This window comes from Alligator sinensis, unplaced genomic scaffold, assembly GCF_000455745.1.
Source record: "Alligator sinensis unplaced genomic scaffold, ASM45574v1 scaffold913_1, whole genome shotgun sequence".
Lineage (NCBI taxonomy): Eukaryota > Metazoa > Chordata > Crocodylia > Alligatoridae > Alligator > Alligator sinensis.
This window is the reverse complement of record NW_005842501.1, coordinates 848,079-865,571: the sequence shown is the minus strand read 5'-3', so window position 1 is coordinate 865,571 and position 17,493 is coordinate 848,079. Positions and strand designations below refer to the sequence as shown.

Here is a 17,493-nt window from a genome sequence, read left to right as displayed (position 1 = left end):
CAGGGAGGGGGGGGAGCGGCCCGGGCTCCATAGAGCCCCAGCAGCTGGGATCCCGTGCTCCTGCCACCCTGCTCTGGGCCCCACCAGCACTGGCCCTGGGACACCGGTGTGGGCCTGTGTTCCTGCTGGCTCCCGCACCTGCTCACTCCCAGTGCCCCCACCAGCCCGACCCCCTGACCCCTGCAGGGAAGAAGCTGGTGTTGAGCGTGGGGAAAAGCGGCCCCTTGCCCGCCCCATGGCTGGTGCTCTCTGCTGCAGGTGCTCGCAGCCCATGTGGGCTGCAAGCAGCTACAGTGCAGGGCGCTGGCCATGGGGCGAGCGAGGGACCACTTTTCCCCGCACTCAGCACCAGCTTGTAACCCAGCCCCACTGGGCTCTACATCGGCTCTGGGCTTGCCCGTCAGCAGCAGCGCTGCAACCCCCCCGCTTGCCACGCCAGGCAGTGTTGGCTGCTGCTGCCAGCCGTAGCACGCACTAGGCAGCCCACAGGTGGCAGTAGCAAATACTTCCCAGTGCAGTAAGTAGGGGGGCTTCAGCTGCTGTTGCCACGCACAGCCCCGATGGGTGAGCCTGGAGCCGGCGTGGGGCCCAAGCTGGCAGTGAGGCTGGGTTACAAGGTGGTGCTCAGTATGGGGCGGGGCAGGGAAGCGGCCCCTCCCCCACCCCGTGGCCAGCGCTCCCTGCTGCAGCCACTCGCAGCCCGTGGGGCTGTCCAGAGCAGGCACAGGCAGCCCCAGGCAGGCTGCAAGCAGCTGCAGCACAGGGCGCCGGCCACGGGGTGGGCGAGGGGCTGCTTTGCCCCTGTCCGCACTCAGCTTTTCCCAGGCTACTTTTCCCTGGGCTCCATCCTTGCCCAGGGTTCTCCCCTGCCCTCCCCACCACCTTACCTGAGGTTCTGGTGCTGCCAGGGCAGCCATGCAGTCTCAGACCAGAAGCCCCGGTTGGGGCTTCCGGATGGGGGGGGCGAGGCAAGGCAGGCCCTGCTGCTGTGGGAGCCTGCTGTGCTTCCCTTGTGTCCTACTGCCCTTGGTTCCTGTCATTTTTGACAGGAACCAAGGGCAGATAAATATTACTTTTCTAAAGTTTTTAGAGGCCCCACAGGCCAGATAGAATGGCCTCGCGGGCAGGATGTGGCCCGCAGACCTTATTTTGCCCACCCCTGATCTAGAAGGAAGTACATCTCTCTTATAGTACTCACATTATTTCTTTCATCATTTTATTCAGCCTATTTGTCAAAACCCTGCTGAGGTGTGTGAAACTAGCCAGTACTGTAGCAGAATAACACTAAGGAAAAGAAGAAGAAATACTTTGTCTGTCATATTGTGCTTATAACTGGTTGATCTTAAAGTGGAAAGATGTATCATTATCCCCACTTCACAGATGAGAAAAGAGAGGCATACAGAGATCATAGAAAATTAGGGATGTCCTTGTGGCATCTAGCTAGGGACAGAATCCTTGGATTTAAGTTGCAGGGTAAAAACAGGTTATCGGTCTGTTATTTTCCTATAGAATCATAGCCAATTAGAATTGGAAGGGACCTCAGGAGATCATCTCATCCGACCTCCTACTCAAAGCAGCATCATCCCCAACAGATCATCCCAGCCAAAGGTTCGTCTTTGTCTAGCCAGGTCTTGAAAACCTCCAAGGATGGAGAATCCACTACCTCTCTGGGTAACTTGTTGCAGTGTTTTACTACCCTCCTGGTGAGAAAATTCTTTCTAATATCTAACCTAAACTTCCCTTGCTGCAACTTGAGACCATTGCTCCTTGTTTTGTCATCTGCCACCAACCGAGAACAGTCCAGCTCCATCCCCTTTTGAACAATCCTTAAGGTAGATGAAAGCTACTATTAAATCCCCACTCGGTCTGATCTTCTCCAGACTAAATAAGCCCAGTTCCCTCAGCTTGTCCTCATAAGTTATGTCCACCAGTCCCCTCACCATTTTTGTTGCCCACTGCTGGACTCTCTCCAATTTGTCCATGTCCTTTTTGTAGTGGGGGGCTCAAAACTTTAGTGGAGGTCCTCTCTTATGCCATATGCTTTCATTATTTTTTTCAAAGGTAAATTAAGCTAAAATTTTAGTTGCAGTGCTGTTATAACTTACATCTATAAGTACTAAAACAGTGTTTTATTTATTATATGTATTTAGTTTGCTTCATAACATAGATAAAAAAACCCTCTATCCAAGTCTGTAGATGACTATACATTGAAATACTACTCAAAACTGCTTACAGTAGAAGAACTGAACCAAATGCTGCTTTTCACCACCAATGCAGAAAATAATCCTAGATGAAATCAAACTCTGAATAAAAATATGCCCATTAATTATCAAAGCAAACCATTACTGAGCTCTTCCTCCTCATAGGCCTAATTTAACAGGTAGAACTCAGTTAAAGCAGGCAGATCATGAATTATATCTTAATCAGCTAAAGCTCCCTTTGCTTAGGGAAATAACTGAGCTCTTCTGCTTTAGTAAGCAATACCATCAATCATTTGGAACAAAATACTAACAAGGCTAGTTTGTGCATGACGCTTGTTCTAATGGGCAAGTCTTTGAAGTTTTCTCTGGTCCTGAAGAGCACATTATAATTGATCATAAACACACACAGCTCCTTTAAGTCACCTACAATCAACTACTACCTATTTTAAAAACTTTTTCCTACATTCCCATCCATGATTTTTAATCAAAGCTATAAATAGTCCAACGGCATCTGGTTAAAGGCAGCTGAAGGAAAGTTTTACCCCCTTATAGCTCTCCTATGGTTTCATGCTATTCATTTATCAACCATTTCCATTTACCGAAGTCCACTCTGTCCGAATTTGCCATTCACTGCAAATCTTCAGCTGGCACGTGCTAGTTGTTTCTGGCTTTTCCAGGTGATGGCAGCGGAAGAGCTGAACTGTCAGAGTCCGGTTGGCATATATTTGTCGACACAAGACTTGTCGGTGCTGCATACCAAGACCACATGTTTTACTGCATTCAGACCATTCTCCTATATCCCAGCTAATCAAGAGAGGAAAGAGAAAAACAAAATAACTATTCAATATTAATACAGATGTTCCCATGCCGCAGAAATTAATCTCATCACAATTCTGATGACAGACACTGAGATGGAAAAGAGCCTTAAAATATAACTTAAACTTCTGAATATTTCTAAATGCTGAAATAAAGAATATGGTAGCATTAGACTGAAGTTGTAGCCTTGATGGTGCATGAATTATGTGAAAGGCATACTTTATAAATAAATGTAGACAAGCTTTCAAAAGCAAAGCATTCTTCATTCTTACATTCAATAGCATCTAACTTTATTCCAACCATTCATTTGGTCCAATAAAAAAAATAACACCCCAAGTAAATCCTTGAAATATTGAAAATAATATCCTTTAATCTTAAAATAAAGAATATTTATTCTTTATGTATGTAACTATTACATATTTTAAAAGGTGTCTATTTCTAGGGACGGTACCATTAAATCTTTTTAAGAAATATTGAATTGGTTCCAACGTGCTAAATTATTTAGTGATATGCATTAGCAGTATTTAATAGGGGTGCACAATAGATTTTTGGGGCCAATACTGATGGCTGATTTTTAACAAGCCGTATTGGCTGATACCAATCTGATTGCCAATATGCAGCCCAGCAGCATAAAGAACAGCATCTGGCTGGTAAGTCTGTTGCAGCAGAAGGGGTGGAAAGGAGTGTGGGGGGGGCAGATCGAGGCCCCAGTGGTGAGGGAGGGAGTGGGAGTGCACCTGGGACTGGGGCAGGGGCTGCCCAGCTAGGGAAGGGCAGGGTACAGGACAGAGCCATGAGTGGATTATCATGGGGGTGCAGGGGGAAGGGGGGTGGGCTGCAGCTCCTGCTACTGCATGCACCCCAGGAGGACATGTGGCGGGGTGTGCCAACAGATCTGCAAGTGGAGCTAGGACGGGCTGCAACTTCAAGCTAGGGCCATAGCCCCCCAAACCCTCCCTCCCAGCACCACTGCTACCAGGTCTGAGCACAGCCCGTCCTAGTCCCCCAGTCAGGAAGAGCCTGCCACAGCCCTGGCCCCAGCTCGCAGCTGCAGCCCACCTTGGCTCCATGCACAGATCCAGGGGCACACGCCCCCCCCCATGCCCTCCTGGGAAGCACATAGCAGTGCGAGCCACCATCCCCCCTGGATGAGCCACTTGTGGCTCCATCCCATGCCCTGCCCCACCTTGGCTGGGCAGCCCCAGCCCCACACCCACTCCCACCCTCACCGCAGGGGCCTCAATCTGCCCCTCCCCCCCACCACAACAGACTTACCAGCCAGATGCTGCTCCCCACATTTCTTAGCTATGCTCCTCACTGCCTGCATGCTGCACTATGGCTGCATGCATGCACGGGGCATTTATCGGCCATATCAGCCAAAAAAGCCAATTGTGATACTGTCAATTTTCCTTATATCAGTGCTGATCCAATATGGGCTCGATGTATTGGTGCACCTCTACTAGTTAACAGCATCTCCAAAAACTTACAAAAGGAAAATTTCTCTCGCTGTATAAAAGGTAAAATCTCTAACAAGCATCTTATGCACTTGTTTTGAAAATAGAAAGAGAAAATGGTAAAGGGGTCACCTAAATAGACGTTAATTTACATAAAAATGAAACCATATATCATGAAAAATGAATAAAGGCATTTAATTGTCTAGTTAGTAAGACTGCATTATATGTTGTACTCATTTCAATGGAGATTTCATTTTATTTGTTCACACAAATATTCCATATATTTTATCTAAAAATTAATATACATAGTTTCTATTTTCATTTTTGGTTTCATGCTCAGAAACTTTTACAAATAAGGGAGGTGCATGCATAGTTAACACAAAGGCTGTTCACATTGTGAAGGGAGATATCTGCATTATTTTTATGACTCTTACATTTACCCCAGTTTATTTGCTTTATATTATTCTGACTACACAGTGTTACAGTAAAAGGATTTGTTAGAAAAAAAAGAAGCAGGAAATAACAAAAATAGTTAAAAGTGAGCGTAGGGCAAAGGAAAATACTTTGTTTCCTTTTGGAATTGCTCTACCTTGCCTCTCAGCTACGTCTTGGACCTTTGGCAGAAAGCATGCCCCAGCCACTTGCTTCTGCTCAGTGCATGATGAATTCTAGTAATGTGGCATTGCAGCTGCCTTAGAACATTGTGCCAATGAGCATGCCAAGGCAGACAGACTACCAGCAGCCTGTGCCTGTGCTCAGGGCCCCTCTAAGCTACACTGCTAAGCTACATGGCATAGAGATGGTGTAGACAATCTAGTCCTTCATCGGGAAGCACCTATTTGCCTGGATCCAGCCAGGTAATAGTCATGTTCTTCCCGAGAAGAGGCTTTGGTTCAAAAAGACGCTAGGCCTTTAAGAGTCCTTGCTTGGAATAGAGAGCAGTTACTCAGAAGAGGTGAAGACACACAAAGGAAGATTCACTGAGAGAGGTAAAAAAATGCATCAGGGCTAGTGGGTCAGATAAAGAGGCTCTATGGGATGTGCCTAAGGCAGCTAGGGCTTGCCTAGAAGTGACAAGCTTTAAGCTGGGCCTAGCCACCCTCATTTTTCTTTTAAGTTTAAAAACTTTTCCCAGCTTGTTCTGCAACTTTGGGTGAAGAGACAATACATCGGTATGGAAAAAGCTGTCACCCTAACCAGTCCGAGGCCAAGGAATTACCTTGAGCTTATCAAATAGAAATGGGCCCATTACCAGACTTGGAAACAGGGGGCTATATCCCGGGATCCAATATAAAAGTGGTAGAAAGTGCAGGACTCCACCTGGAGGAAGATGAAGGCTGAGAAAACATTCAACTAATGGGAGCACTTCAGGGGAGCTACAAAGGGATATAAGCTACCACTTGCACTTAATCATAAGAAGGTGGTATGAGTAAGTGGTGGGGTAGCCTGGAGATGCAGTTGGAAGTGAGATAGACCTAGATAGTAGAGAGGTCTACTCTGAAGTGCAGTCCTGTCACTTGGCTAGAATGTCCACAAAGAGACTGGCAGAGAGATCGCAGGTACAGTTTGCCCTTGAATTATCATGCCAGTGCAGAAATGGCTGCATTAAAACTAGGCAGTGGTTGCCAATCTCTCCTTAGTGCCTTATCCCAAATGGCATGACTACTGCTATGGGAAAACTACTGTGTGCTACTGCCATTTCCTCTGAAAGGAATAAAAAACACTAGCTAAATTAACTGTCAACTGTATTTCCCTGATCTCAGTGCCAAGTACTTGAGTTATTTAGCCTAGTTTCCCACTTAAAACAGCCTCTTTCATGTGCAAAGCCTCAGTGACATTGCTCCCTGTATTTCTCTATAATTTGTGGCACAATCTTACAAGGCTGGACATGGGAAGGTGTTGCAGGCTGTTTCTTCTGGAGTAGGCTTGGTGCTGGTGTCGCAGTAACTCTCAGACACCTCTTCATGAGTGATTCTGTTGACACAGCGGAAGATTGGGTATTGTGACCCTGAAATGGCGAAAAAAACAAAAAGCAATAGTACGCAGTGCAGGTAAAAAGAACACACAGCACACACATGACTGAGCTATAGAAACTAGGATCTGGTGCAAGAAAACAAAAGCACAAAGCAGCAAAAGGCAATGGAAAACAATCAAGATTAGTAATTTATTCCCTGTATATAAACATAAATCTGAATGCTACAGCAACACACTGACTGGAGCCACCAGCGGTCACATAACACAGGACAGCACTGGAGGAAAGACTAAGTAAAGACAACCTTGAACTGTGTAGGGTGAGAACCATGCATAGTGTGGACCTGCAGGTCATTCAAAAGTGGCAGATAAATAGTCTGAACACAAGACTGCAAGCACAAACTCCTCATGTAGCCCCTGATTCAGGCTCCCCTTATGCTCTTGTTCAAGCAACTTGCTCCCCTGGCTTCAAGGTTGTCATCAGTAAAGTGATATGTTACCTACTTCATAGATATGCCTATCTTTACAGAGCAGTGTAGAGTGCTAACTGAATGGCTCACGGGAAAAGGCAAAAGCTATCACATGACTAGAAGCCTACAAAGTTTCTCCACCATAATTTGATGACAAAATGCAGCAGTGTGTTTTGGGTTTTTTGTGTTTGCAGCAGAGAGAAGTACAAGAAAGCTTACTATAATACTGACACCTTGCACATCCTAGCTGACATGGGTTGGTTACACCTATTGACCTAAGAATCCATTCATATTCTGACTTGCATAACTGCTGACATCACAAACCCTGTCACTGGGCTGAGTGCTCAGTTCGCTTCAACTCTCTTATCACCTAATTAACCACCTGGAATATGCAGTCTTAGTCTATCCTCTGTTATTGACTGTAACCCACCTTCCTACTTTCCAGGGCTCTAAATCTCTTTGATTTTAATGGCAACTTTTTATAATTGCTTTAATCATGTTAATAGTTTTTTGCAAGCTCCTGATCTCATCCTACATTTGTAAAAAATCCTGCTTTTCTTCATCCAAGCAATGGGATAATTATGTGTGCATTTGTGAGACAAAGGGAGAGAGAGAAACAAGTAAATTAAGACAGCTGTTTGATTTAATTGATGTTGTACTAAAGTTCTGGAATAGCTTTAACTCATGCCCATGATTTTAAACATAATAAGGCAGTTCTGATTAATGTTAAATTTGGACTGACGTAGAGAAACAGAGCATTGTAAAATTAAAAATTAAAAGCTAAAATTTCTGCCAAAGTTAAATATATTCAACAGTATATTTATTCAAGAGTGTTGCATCCCATATTCCAGTTTACAATAATACTGCATAGAGTGCCATTTTCGTTATCCCAATCCTAACAGAAAGTAAGTAATTCAGCAATCAGCATTGTTCTGTATTCATTAGCCTTCTTTTATGAATTGGCTTCTTAATAAAGAAATGAGAACGCTATTTTCTATGGCATCATGGTCACTAAATTATATATTTGGAACTGGCTCTGTAATGTGTTCCATTTACATCTAAGCCAAGGCCTAGATTATGGTTTTAACAGTAATAGCCTGCACTTGCATAGCTCTCCCCCCACTACAGCCTCCATCAGGCATCTCTCATTTTCTGTGGTTCCTTTCCTTATCAGCCAAAATTACTCTAGAAATACCTCGGTGCCCTGTTGGAGAGGCTAGCAGTAGCTAAATGACCTTCAGAATAAGAAATCCACTTCCTCAGCCAGTTCAGCTTTAAACCGCCACCTTGGTATAAGAACTGTTGGACACACCCCCTTCCTCCCCTCCCAACAAAATCAAAGCTTAGTCAAAAGCATTTAAAATATCCAGTTTTCCAGCCAAACTGATAACTGTGTTGCCCTTTTCCCCATCTGCCACTAAATATAACAGGAATGCAGCTTAAGAATTTATCTTCTCTATATTTTTCATTTTGCCTCTGACTTTCCAAAGTTGAAAGCATTTTGAAAACTTAAGAGTACCAAGAAGAAATGAATACATTTAGAAAAAGAACTTGGCCTCCTATATATTTTTGCAGTTATAGACAAAAAGGAGAAGAAAAGGCAAAACTAAAAAAATCCTGAAATTTCATAAATTAAAAAAAAGGGGGTAGTTTGATTGCATCGTTTTAATGGTGCCAGTGTTTGCACGTGTTGGTGGCGTATTGCATACTAATTTGGTAGAAAATTCGGTGGCGTAATGCACCTTAAACGACTTTGGATGCAGCAAACTAAAACTCCTTTGAGCCGTGGAGTGAAGCACTGGGCTCCATGCAGTTCCATGGCTCTGAAGGAAGCCCTGCAGGCAGCCTGGCAGCAGCCCAGGAAAACAGGCTCCATTCAAGAAAAGTGGCAAGCCTGATTCCCCCCGCCACCGGTGCCTTCCTGCCTGCCTGAGCTGTGTGGGGGCCTGGAGCTTCCCTCTGCAGCTGTGGTGCCCCCCAGGACCACCCAAGCCAGGTGCCTGCAGGCGGGGGCTGCCTGGTGGGGCTGCCACTGCTGTGGAGGGAAGCACCAACCTCCACCATCTCCTCCCACAGCCCAGGGACCACTCCACCCACTGGCAGCTTGCCCTCCCCTCCCTGCCGGAGAAGCAGGTAAATCATCGGGGTGTGTGCACAACATGGGAGTTTAATCATCCGTAAATTGAAGCGGTGTTTTTTTAAAACTCACTGCTTCAATTTAGGTCCCCATTTCATCTACACGCCCCCCCCAAATGCTACCTGGGGGTAAAGTTGGCTAGAACATTGTGCTGGCCATATCACCTCCTTCTTATGTCAAGGTTAAAGAAACAGAGGCACCCTGTCTCCTCAGCCTCAGTGATCTGTAAACAGGACACTTTACTTTTAGTTAGCCATACAAACACTCCAGGCCTAGATTTTGTACAAACTATTTATGCTATCAGCAAACTATAGTATTCTGCTCTCAAAATTGTGATTTCTCCAAATATATTGTTTTAGACTCTGGAACACAAGGGTTAAGGTACCCTCAGAGTTCAGAGAAGGTGGGATTTGACATTCCCATATGTTCTAATTTTCTGGAGGATTTCTCAGCTCTTTGACATACTAAAAGCTTCCCTGCGACACTAAAAACTTCCCGTGTCATACTCCATGATATACTAAAAGCTCTCATATGGATGATTTTTCACTAACTGCAAGATCTTTAAAGATACAGCAAAAAGAAATGGTGAAAACTTTCCCCTCATAATCAAAATGTCCAGCTTTTCTTCTGCAACAGCAGAAAGAAACAACTCTTACTGATGTGTGCAGCTGCATTTTCATGCAGTCTTATCCAAGTTGAATACTCAAGTGTACAATTTTTTTGCACAGAAACTTCAGCTTCCCTCTCTTGAAAATATGATGGTCCAAATCTGCAGCTGGTGATCTTCACTGATTGCTAAGGAGGTGAGTCTATGCACACCACCTGAGAATTCTGCCATGTGCACTGGTGTTACAGTCAACTCTAAGAGCCAACCAAAATAATTTTGGTTTACTTTCCCTCCTCTCTTCCCACAAATAATCAGACTCGCAGTAATTCTTTCTTTTATGGGCTTTAATTTTAGTACTATAACACTTCTGCAGTAATATCCCAAAGCAGGACAGGTTTACCAGTACATTGTCCAGGACCAGAAGGAAATAATAAAAAAGGGAACTTCAATATAGTGTGATTTGCTGTCAGAAATATAATTAGAATTCATTATTGCAACAATGTGCCTAAGGATCAGGATTATATATATATATATATATATATATATATGCATTTAGCTTTCATGTGCTAGCTCAGTTTCATATCTGGGAACAAAGAGAGAAAATTAAACTAAAATTTCCCCCAAAGGAAATAAATTTGCAGAGCAGTTGCAGCTCTCCAACAGCTCAGTGTTCCCTAATTTAGCCAAATACCTTATCAAACCCTTTACATCACCAATCTTAGCTGCTTTCCTGAAGAAAATGCTGCCAGCTGCAAAGAGTATATTACCTTTCCTTTCAGTGAAAATTTAAAATTTCAATTATTCTATTTCAGAAGCACCACATAGTTGCTAGATATCTCTAGCAGCTTTACACATTGTAGGTAATCGTATGTTGGTCTGTTGTAGGTTTTTAAAATAAATTGTTTTATTAGGTCTCCAAACTCCTGATAGCCCCAACTGGCCCAGGACCCAGCTCTTTGGCAGGGGCCTCATTTCATGGATCATCTGGGAAGCATATGCTGTTGATATTGGGGTTTGGAATATATTTTATTTTGCTAATTTTTAATATTTACTGTTATACTGTATTCTTCATAAGGACAGAATTTGCAAAACTCACATTGTGATGTTTTTAATATATTTTTTTAGTTCGAAATAGGAATAAGGTGCAAAGATGCTACAGTGAGAAGTGCTATAAACAAAAAAATATATATATAAAATGTATATATCTCTAGGACCAACACACATTGCTTGTCACCTTCTGCTGAAGTATTTGAGCCTGCCTTTCTTGTTCAGAAGGACCTCGCCTTTGAGGTTTATCAAAAACATCATACTTCTGATTTTGTTACCATTTAGAAAGACTACGTACTATGCTTAAAATAGTTTTGCCTCCTCATGCAAAAGGGACATTAATTGTTGAGTGTTCAAAATACTTCTAATTCACATAATTTATGTTTTAAGGACATCTAACTCTCAGAGGGAACTCTGAGATATAGTTGTCTGAGGAGTTGCTGCTAATAAAAAGTGAAAGCCCTACAAAAATAGGAAGATATCAATGTGGGTTAAAAAGTAAGTGAGGAATTTAAGTAGAAAGGCGGGAAAGATACCAAGGAATACTGGGGAAAGCAGGAGTGGTTTCTACCTTAGAGATAGGTAGCTTGAAAGACAACTTCTCATCCTCAGCCTTAAAAGCCTGGACTAGCTCTTTCAGCAACAGATGCCGTTCCCCCCCTGCACCTTATGTCCACAGTGATCTACTTCTTTTCACTTGAGTGTTATTTTTATTGACATAATTTGAACCAACTTTATGTTGCAGACTTTTCTGCTTTTCACCTGTGAGAAACAATAGAAACCAGTGTGTCGAGTTTATGTCTAGTGTCTCCAAGGAGTTGCTGGGTTGGGTTTTCTAAACTGCTCTCTCCAGGCTGGAATCTTCCAGGGTGTAATATAATATATATTCTGTGCACGCGCTGTGAAGTACTTACCTTTCCCACATGTGGTTGTGCACTCAGTTGTTCCAATCTGTTTCCAGTTGTAGTCTCGGTTTCGCCTTGGTGGCTGCACAGCAGGCACCTGGTTTTCTGGCTGATGAGAAGGAAATCTTCCTGGTTGAATAACTGGAAAGGTCCCTGCTGACTGTTCAGGGTTAGTGTCTGTCTCCCTTTGTAAATCCTCATCTTCCTCATTTGTACTGTCTGGCACTTCTAACTGGCCATTGAATGGCTCCCCTGGGGACAGGCAACAAGAACAAATTAAAATAATGAGCATCATTTGCAAATATTATCCGAAGTATATGGTAATTAGTAGCCATAACTATGGTCTAGAGAGTTGTCCAGCTTGGAAGTAGCTTTTATCTGCCATGAACAGATTTACTGAGTTATTTCATAAACAAAGACTGCTGCTTTTGAATAAGCCACCCAGTTCTCAGCAAGAAAACACACATACAACTAAGAAAATTCACTGCTGTTTGAAATCGTTATTGCACCCAATGTCAATCAAAGTTTCCCAAAGATTTTTTGCACCAGGCTCTGTAGTCTGTGTGCCTCCCAGTGTCAAAATCCAGCTGCTCCTCATTAAGAAATAGTCTATAGAAGCCATTACAAATCTGACAAGGAGAGTCACGAACATGAAAAGTGGTCCTCAATTCACTTGCCAATTTTACATTTTCCTTCAGATTTCATTACTGGTACACTTAACACATCTCTTTGCTGTAGAATTTTAATACAAGCTGTCGAGAGGATTTTAGCTTTTGAAGCTTAGAAGTTTTGTTTCCCTAGGTTAGGAGAGAGAAAGAGAAATTGAGAAAGGTTCTTTCGAAATATCAAGGGACAGAAAAAAGTATATTGAATTTTTTAAAAGCAGACACAACAACTCAATACATGACAGTAAAAGTTACTGTGTTTTTATCCCAGGTAAGATATTAAAGACACAATACTGGAGTGACACGTCCTGACCAAGATGTGGCCAGACATGCCTCTAAGACACAATCCTGGGCTGCGCTCTCATCTTTTGAGGTACCCTTCAGATCCAAACCCCACCCTGCTGTCTACTGCTTGACCACTGAGAACCAGCTGAGATGTGCAAGGGGTCAACCCCACGGCATGTGGTGCCTCAGCTGTCCCAGTCTTGCCCAGACCTCGCCAGCTCTTAGCAGAGGCTTTTGCCATCTAGAAGGATCATACCCTATCTGGCCATGCCCTCAGGAAAGATGCATCCTCTCCCCCATAAAGAAGGCTGCCTGTATGGTCAAATGTTCTAGAATCTCAGCCTGCTTGCAGATGTGAAAACAAACCCCCCCAAATGGTGCTTTAATTTAAACTCAGCGCGCTGTGCCAAGCCCAGTACATGCCCAGAAGAGGCACTGCGTTAGTTGGACCCAGCTCGCCCAATGTCAGCATAGATTGGGCACTTTAGTGGGACTTTTTTGCTGCTTTTATCTAACAGCTGATTGAATCACCCCACTGAAGTGCCCAATCTACACAGACGCTGCAGAATATCTAACTAATGTGCTGCTTCCTCCAGTAAAGTGCAGTTTGTTGTTTTTTTTCACATTTGTCAGCCGCTTCAATTAACACTGACACTAGGTGGCTAAAAAGATAACAAAGAGGACTTCTTACAAAACACAAGAACACGCAAAAGAAATCCATAACCATATGCTGAGATACAGACAGAGATAAAAACAAAGAAAAGAACTGTGCTCTCAAGTTGCAGTATGGGAGGTTTACATTGGATATTAGGAAAAACTCTCTCACTAGAAGGGTGGTGAAGCACTGGAAGATCTTACTTAGAGAAGTGGTGGAATCTCCATCCTTGGAGGTTTTTAAGGCCCGGCTTGACAAAGCACTGGCTGGAAAGATCTAGTTGGGGATGGTCCTGCTTTGAGCAGGAGGTTGGATGACCTCCTGAGGTCCCATCAACCCTGACTTTCTATAATTCTATAAGAAAATAACAGAACAATAACCAGTTTTTACCCTGCTACTTAAATCCAAGGATTCTGGCCCTAGCCAGCTTCCACAGATTAAAAAGAAGCTTCTCCCTCTACCTTATTGCCACACCTCCTGCAATTTCTCCTGCCAGTTTGCTTTACTCAGCCTGCTCCACTCAGACTGAGTGACTATATCCTGGCCTATACCCTGAGAAACCTGAAGACAAATCCATGCTCTCAAGAAAGGCTTAAGTACAGTTGCTTATCTATATATTCATATGTGTCACACCTTTTACATTTTTGAGGGGCCCACACTATGCGCTATTCAACGTCTTAAACATGCATATTTGAGGGGGTATCAGTGCAGAAATCTTTCCTTATCTAATAAGTCAGAGAGAATATGTACATCCTTTCAGACATGCAGATTTGCTATCCAATGTAGTCTCTCTTCCCCTCAAACATTTGACTAGTCAGGTTTTAAAATGCAAATTCAAGGGAGACAATGAACAATTCAAGTCACATGCTAACTCTAAGCCATTACTGCTCTTCAGCCGTTTAGGATTGGAATCTTTCTTAGGTGTCAAAGAAATCCATTGTTTACTACTTGAAAATCTTTATCATATTGTGCAATCCTAGCCCTATTATAATATAAAAAATACATTTTATATCAAATAATTCAAGACACATATACACAAGGATGAAAGGGTAAATAAAGCTTGATGCTACCCTTATGTAGACATTACACATGCCATATCAGTACAACAAATTCAAGAAACCATGTAAGACATCCTGCAAACTCCCAGGTTCATGACCCCTGTGCTAGGGATTGACACTATCCATAAACTGGTTTAAGTGATCAGAAACTGGTTTAAAGCTGTAACAGAACAGATGTTCCGTGCACATAAACCAGTTTGAAAATGGCCAAAACCAGTTTGAGATAAGCCTAATACTAAATTCAACCAGGTTTAACTGATTTGGGTCAAACCAGTTTATGAAATGTGTGTCCCACACCCTGTGGTGGTTTAAGATAAACCAAACTCCCCCAGCATCCTGGCATGCTCTCCGGGCTGGGTGGAGCTCTTTGCTCCACTGCAGAGCTGGCTCCTCCCCTCTGCTTCCTGGCTGCAGCTCCAGCAGAGACTGAAGACACAGCAGGGTCTGCCTGGCTTCTGCCTGCCCTAACCACCCCACACACCGTTGCTTGCTGGATAAGCAGGGATCCCCCACATCTCCCACAGCACAGACCCCAGTCCCAGGGACCATAGGCACGTGGTAGGCTAGCTAATGCCAAGAGGTGTCTGTGTGTGCATGTCTCCAATTACACTGGGACAGGCAGACAGAACAGCGTCCACTTATGGCTTTTGGAGCTAATCAACAGGTCAGCTGGTAAACTGTTTAAGAAGAGTTTGAATTAATGGAGAGAGGCTTCTGTTTTACTGATGAGGTGATAATCACTGATATCAGCCCCCTGCTGGCCAGTCAGTTTGCTGCAGACAGTATAAAGAGGCAGGGAGAGGAAGATTGCAAAGCTCTGTATGTCAACAGAGGCATGCACTGCACACCCCTGCTTGCTTCAGAGTGCTAATAGGGGGCTGGGTTCTGGTAACACTCCTGCCCCTTGAGCAGCCAACGGGGAAAAGCCTGAGACCATGCAGGCAGACTTCCCTAATCAGAGGTCCTGCCAGGGCCTGGCCACACCCTCCTCAGCTCAGCATTGTGGGAGGATGGGAGGGCTGGTCTAGCATCCCTCTGCTTCTAGCCTGAGCCACTGCAGGGATGTGCCTGAATTTCCTCAGTCCAGAGAGAATGTCTGTCTGGTTACAAACCAGTTTAATCTACCCAGGTTAGACTAACTTGCAAAGAATGAATTAATTCAGGCTCAGGCTTTTTGAATGTCTGTCCCTAACCCTGGAAACAGAAATCTAAGGCCAGATCCTTTGCTGGTGTAAAGCAGAACAACTCCATTCAAGTCAATGAAGCTATATTGGTTCACAGAAACTGAATCTCTGGGGTGAAATCTTGGCCTCACTGAAGGTAATGGCAAAACTATGACTTCATTGGGAACAGAGTTTCATCTTTGCCCCATAATGTTACTGACTGTGCTTAATAATTTAAAATGATGAAAAATTTACCCGGTCTTCTGTGAGCAGGCAACTGAGAGCTGATGATGTTAGCTCCTGGGATGATATACTCATAGTGTATACCCGGGTTAGGCTGCTGATGTATCATCTGAAAGGAAAAATGACCAAATTAATGTTACCCAGATCAAAACAGTGACACAATTACTTCATCTATTTGTTACATTATTCATGTTTAATAGAAAGATGTATTTCTGATTAAATATATTTCATCCATGGCACAATTTTTGATACCTTCAGAGAGGACAAAGGTTTGTTTAATGTGTCTCTCTGAAAAGTGAAAAAAAAAAAACACTCGTAATTTGTTCCTGGAAGGATGACACAAGAAAAGAAGGATTTCTACACTCGCAAAATTGTTCTAGATTATAATGGAAATGGATATAGTTAGGTGGTTTTCTAAATCCCCTCCTGTGAGGAACTGCATGATATGGATGTGTTGGTTTAAGTACAAAATATGCAACTACAGTAGTAATGGGTACTCTTTTTTGGACACTAGGTGAGGAAGATTCATGTGACAGATGGGCCAGGAGTGAAATAACTGACCCACCTAGAGGCTACCAAATTACTGCCAGGCATAGAGACTTGACAGATAACTAAGACAAGTTAAACAGGAAGGAGAAGAAAGGAGGAGAGAAATAGGGAGAAGGAACAAGGAAAGAAAGAGGATTTACATTTCACTGCAAATCCTAGCGCCCCAAATCCAGGTAGCGCTCTCTTTATATGTTTACCATGCATACCTGGGCTGGGCAGAGTATGTATAAACAGTACATGTTTATTAATCCAACTGTGCCACCTCATAAATCAAGCTACCTTCTTTTATAGCAGTATAGTGCAGCATGTACCAACATATAAGAAAACAGCTAGTAGAATAGTTTAAAATGTTTATATTTGCATAGGATTTCTAAAAGAATCATTTAAAACAAGGCTGAAATAAACATATAGCAAGTCCACACAAGCTGGGGAGACTGCATGATGCCTTCCAAACCCCTCTACATTACTCCAAATTCATTTTCAGCTAACTAGACTGAACATTTCACATACAGCAAAACTTGCTGATGAGGTCCCATGGCTTTTACAGATGAACAAAAGGAATTTTTTCATGTCTTCGGGTGGGAACCACAAGTATCTCTGCTATATAAACAAAGTTTAAAGTTTTACATATTGCAGTGCTAGGAATTTAGATGAGTGTTCCATTAAAATCAATGGGACTCCTTAAGTAAGTAAGTGCTCACTAGCCTAAGACTACCACAATAATGCCCTTCAAAGCTTTTGGCAGCCTCTGATTGTTTTCACTATCATAATGTTGCAGGACTTAAAGTGCTTGAATCAGAACAAGTGTTAAAAAGAGAAAATTCATATGACTCACTACAGCCCTTGTACCAATAGGTTTGTTTTGCAATTATGACAGTCATGGTGGAATCTGCTACTTTCAGAGTTAAGCCAAGTAACACCAGCTGAATGATAGGATAATACAATGCAAGCCTTCCCATGTGAGCCGGCTCTTCCTACATCGCTTTGTTATTTTAAAATACACTCAGTGTCCATCCCTGAGAGGAGCTCAAGCCTCTCAAGTCATATGGACTTCAGTGGTGAACAGAGTGCTCCCCACCTATCAAGGGTAGGATCAGACCTGTGATCTTTGGATAATTGCAAAGATAGCTTTTCTATGGAACCCCCAGTTTTCTTATAATATTTCCAATGACAACTCACAGGGCCATCTTATAATTCAATAAAGACAGTAGTTGGTAAAACCAGTATAAAAATGCTGTCCTTGGACAGATCTAGGATTTTGAAAAAG

General features: G+C 43.1%; 1 protein-coding gene across 4 annotated transcripts in view; it reads right to left on the bottom strand.

Annotated features, from left to right (window-relative positions):
• The window catches only part of THSD4 (thrombospondin type 1 domain containing 4), a 675,583-nt gene that overhangs the window by 64,016 nt on the left and 594,074 nt on the right, over nucleotides 1-17,493 (bottom strand). For all 4 annotated transcript variants that reach the window (XM_025213010.1, XM_025213011.1, XM_025213012.1 and 1 more), the window contains 4 exons: nucleotides 15,690-15,786; nucleotides 11,618-11,860; nucleotides 6,350-6,479; nucleotides 2,801-3,005 (listed from right to left, as the gene is read on the bottom strand). In XM_025213010.1, the coding sequence (XP_025068795.1) occupies nucleotides 2,801-3,005; nucleotides 6,350-6,479; nucleotides 11,618-11,860; nucleotides 15,690-15,786 (675 nt within the window). The remainder of the gene's footprint in view (nucleotides 1-2,800; nucleotides 3,006-6,349; nucleotides 6,480-11,617; nucleotides 11,861-15,689; nucleotides 15,787-17,493) is intronic.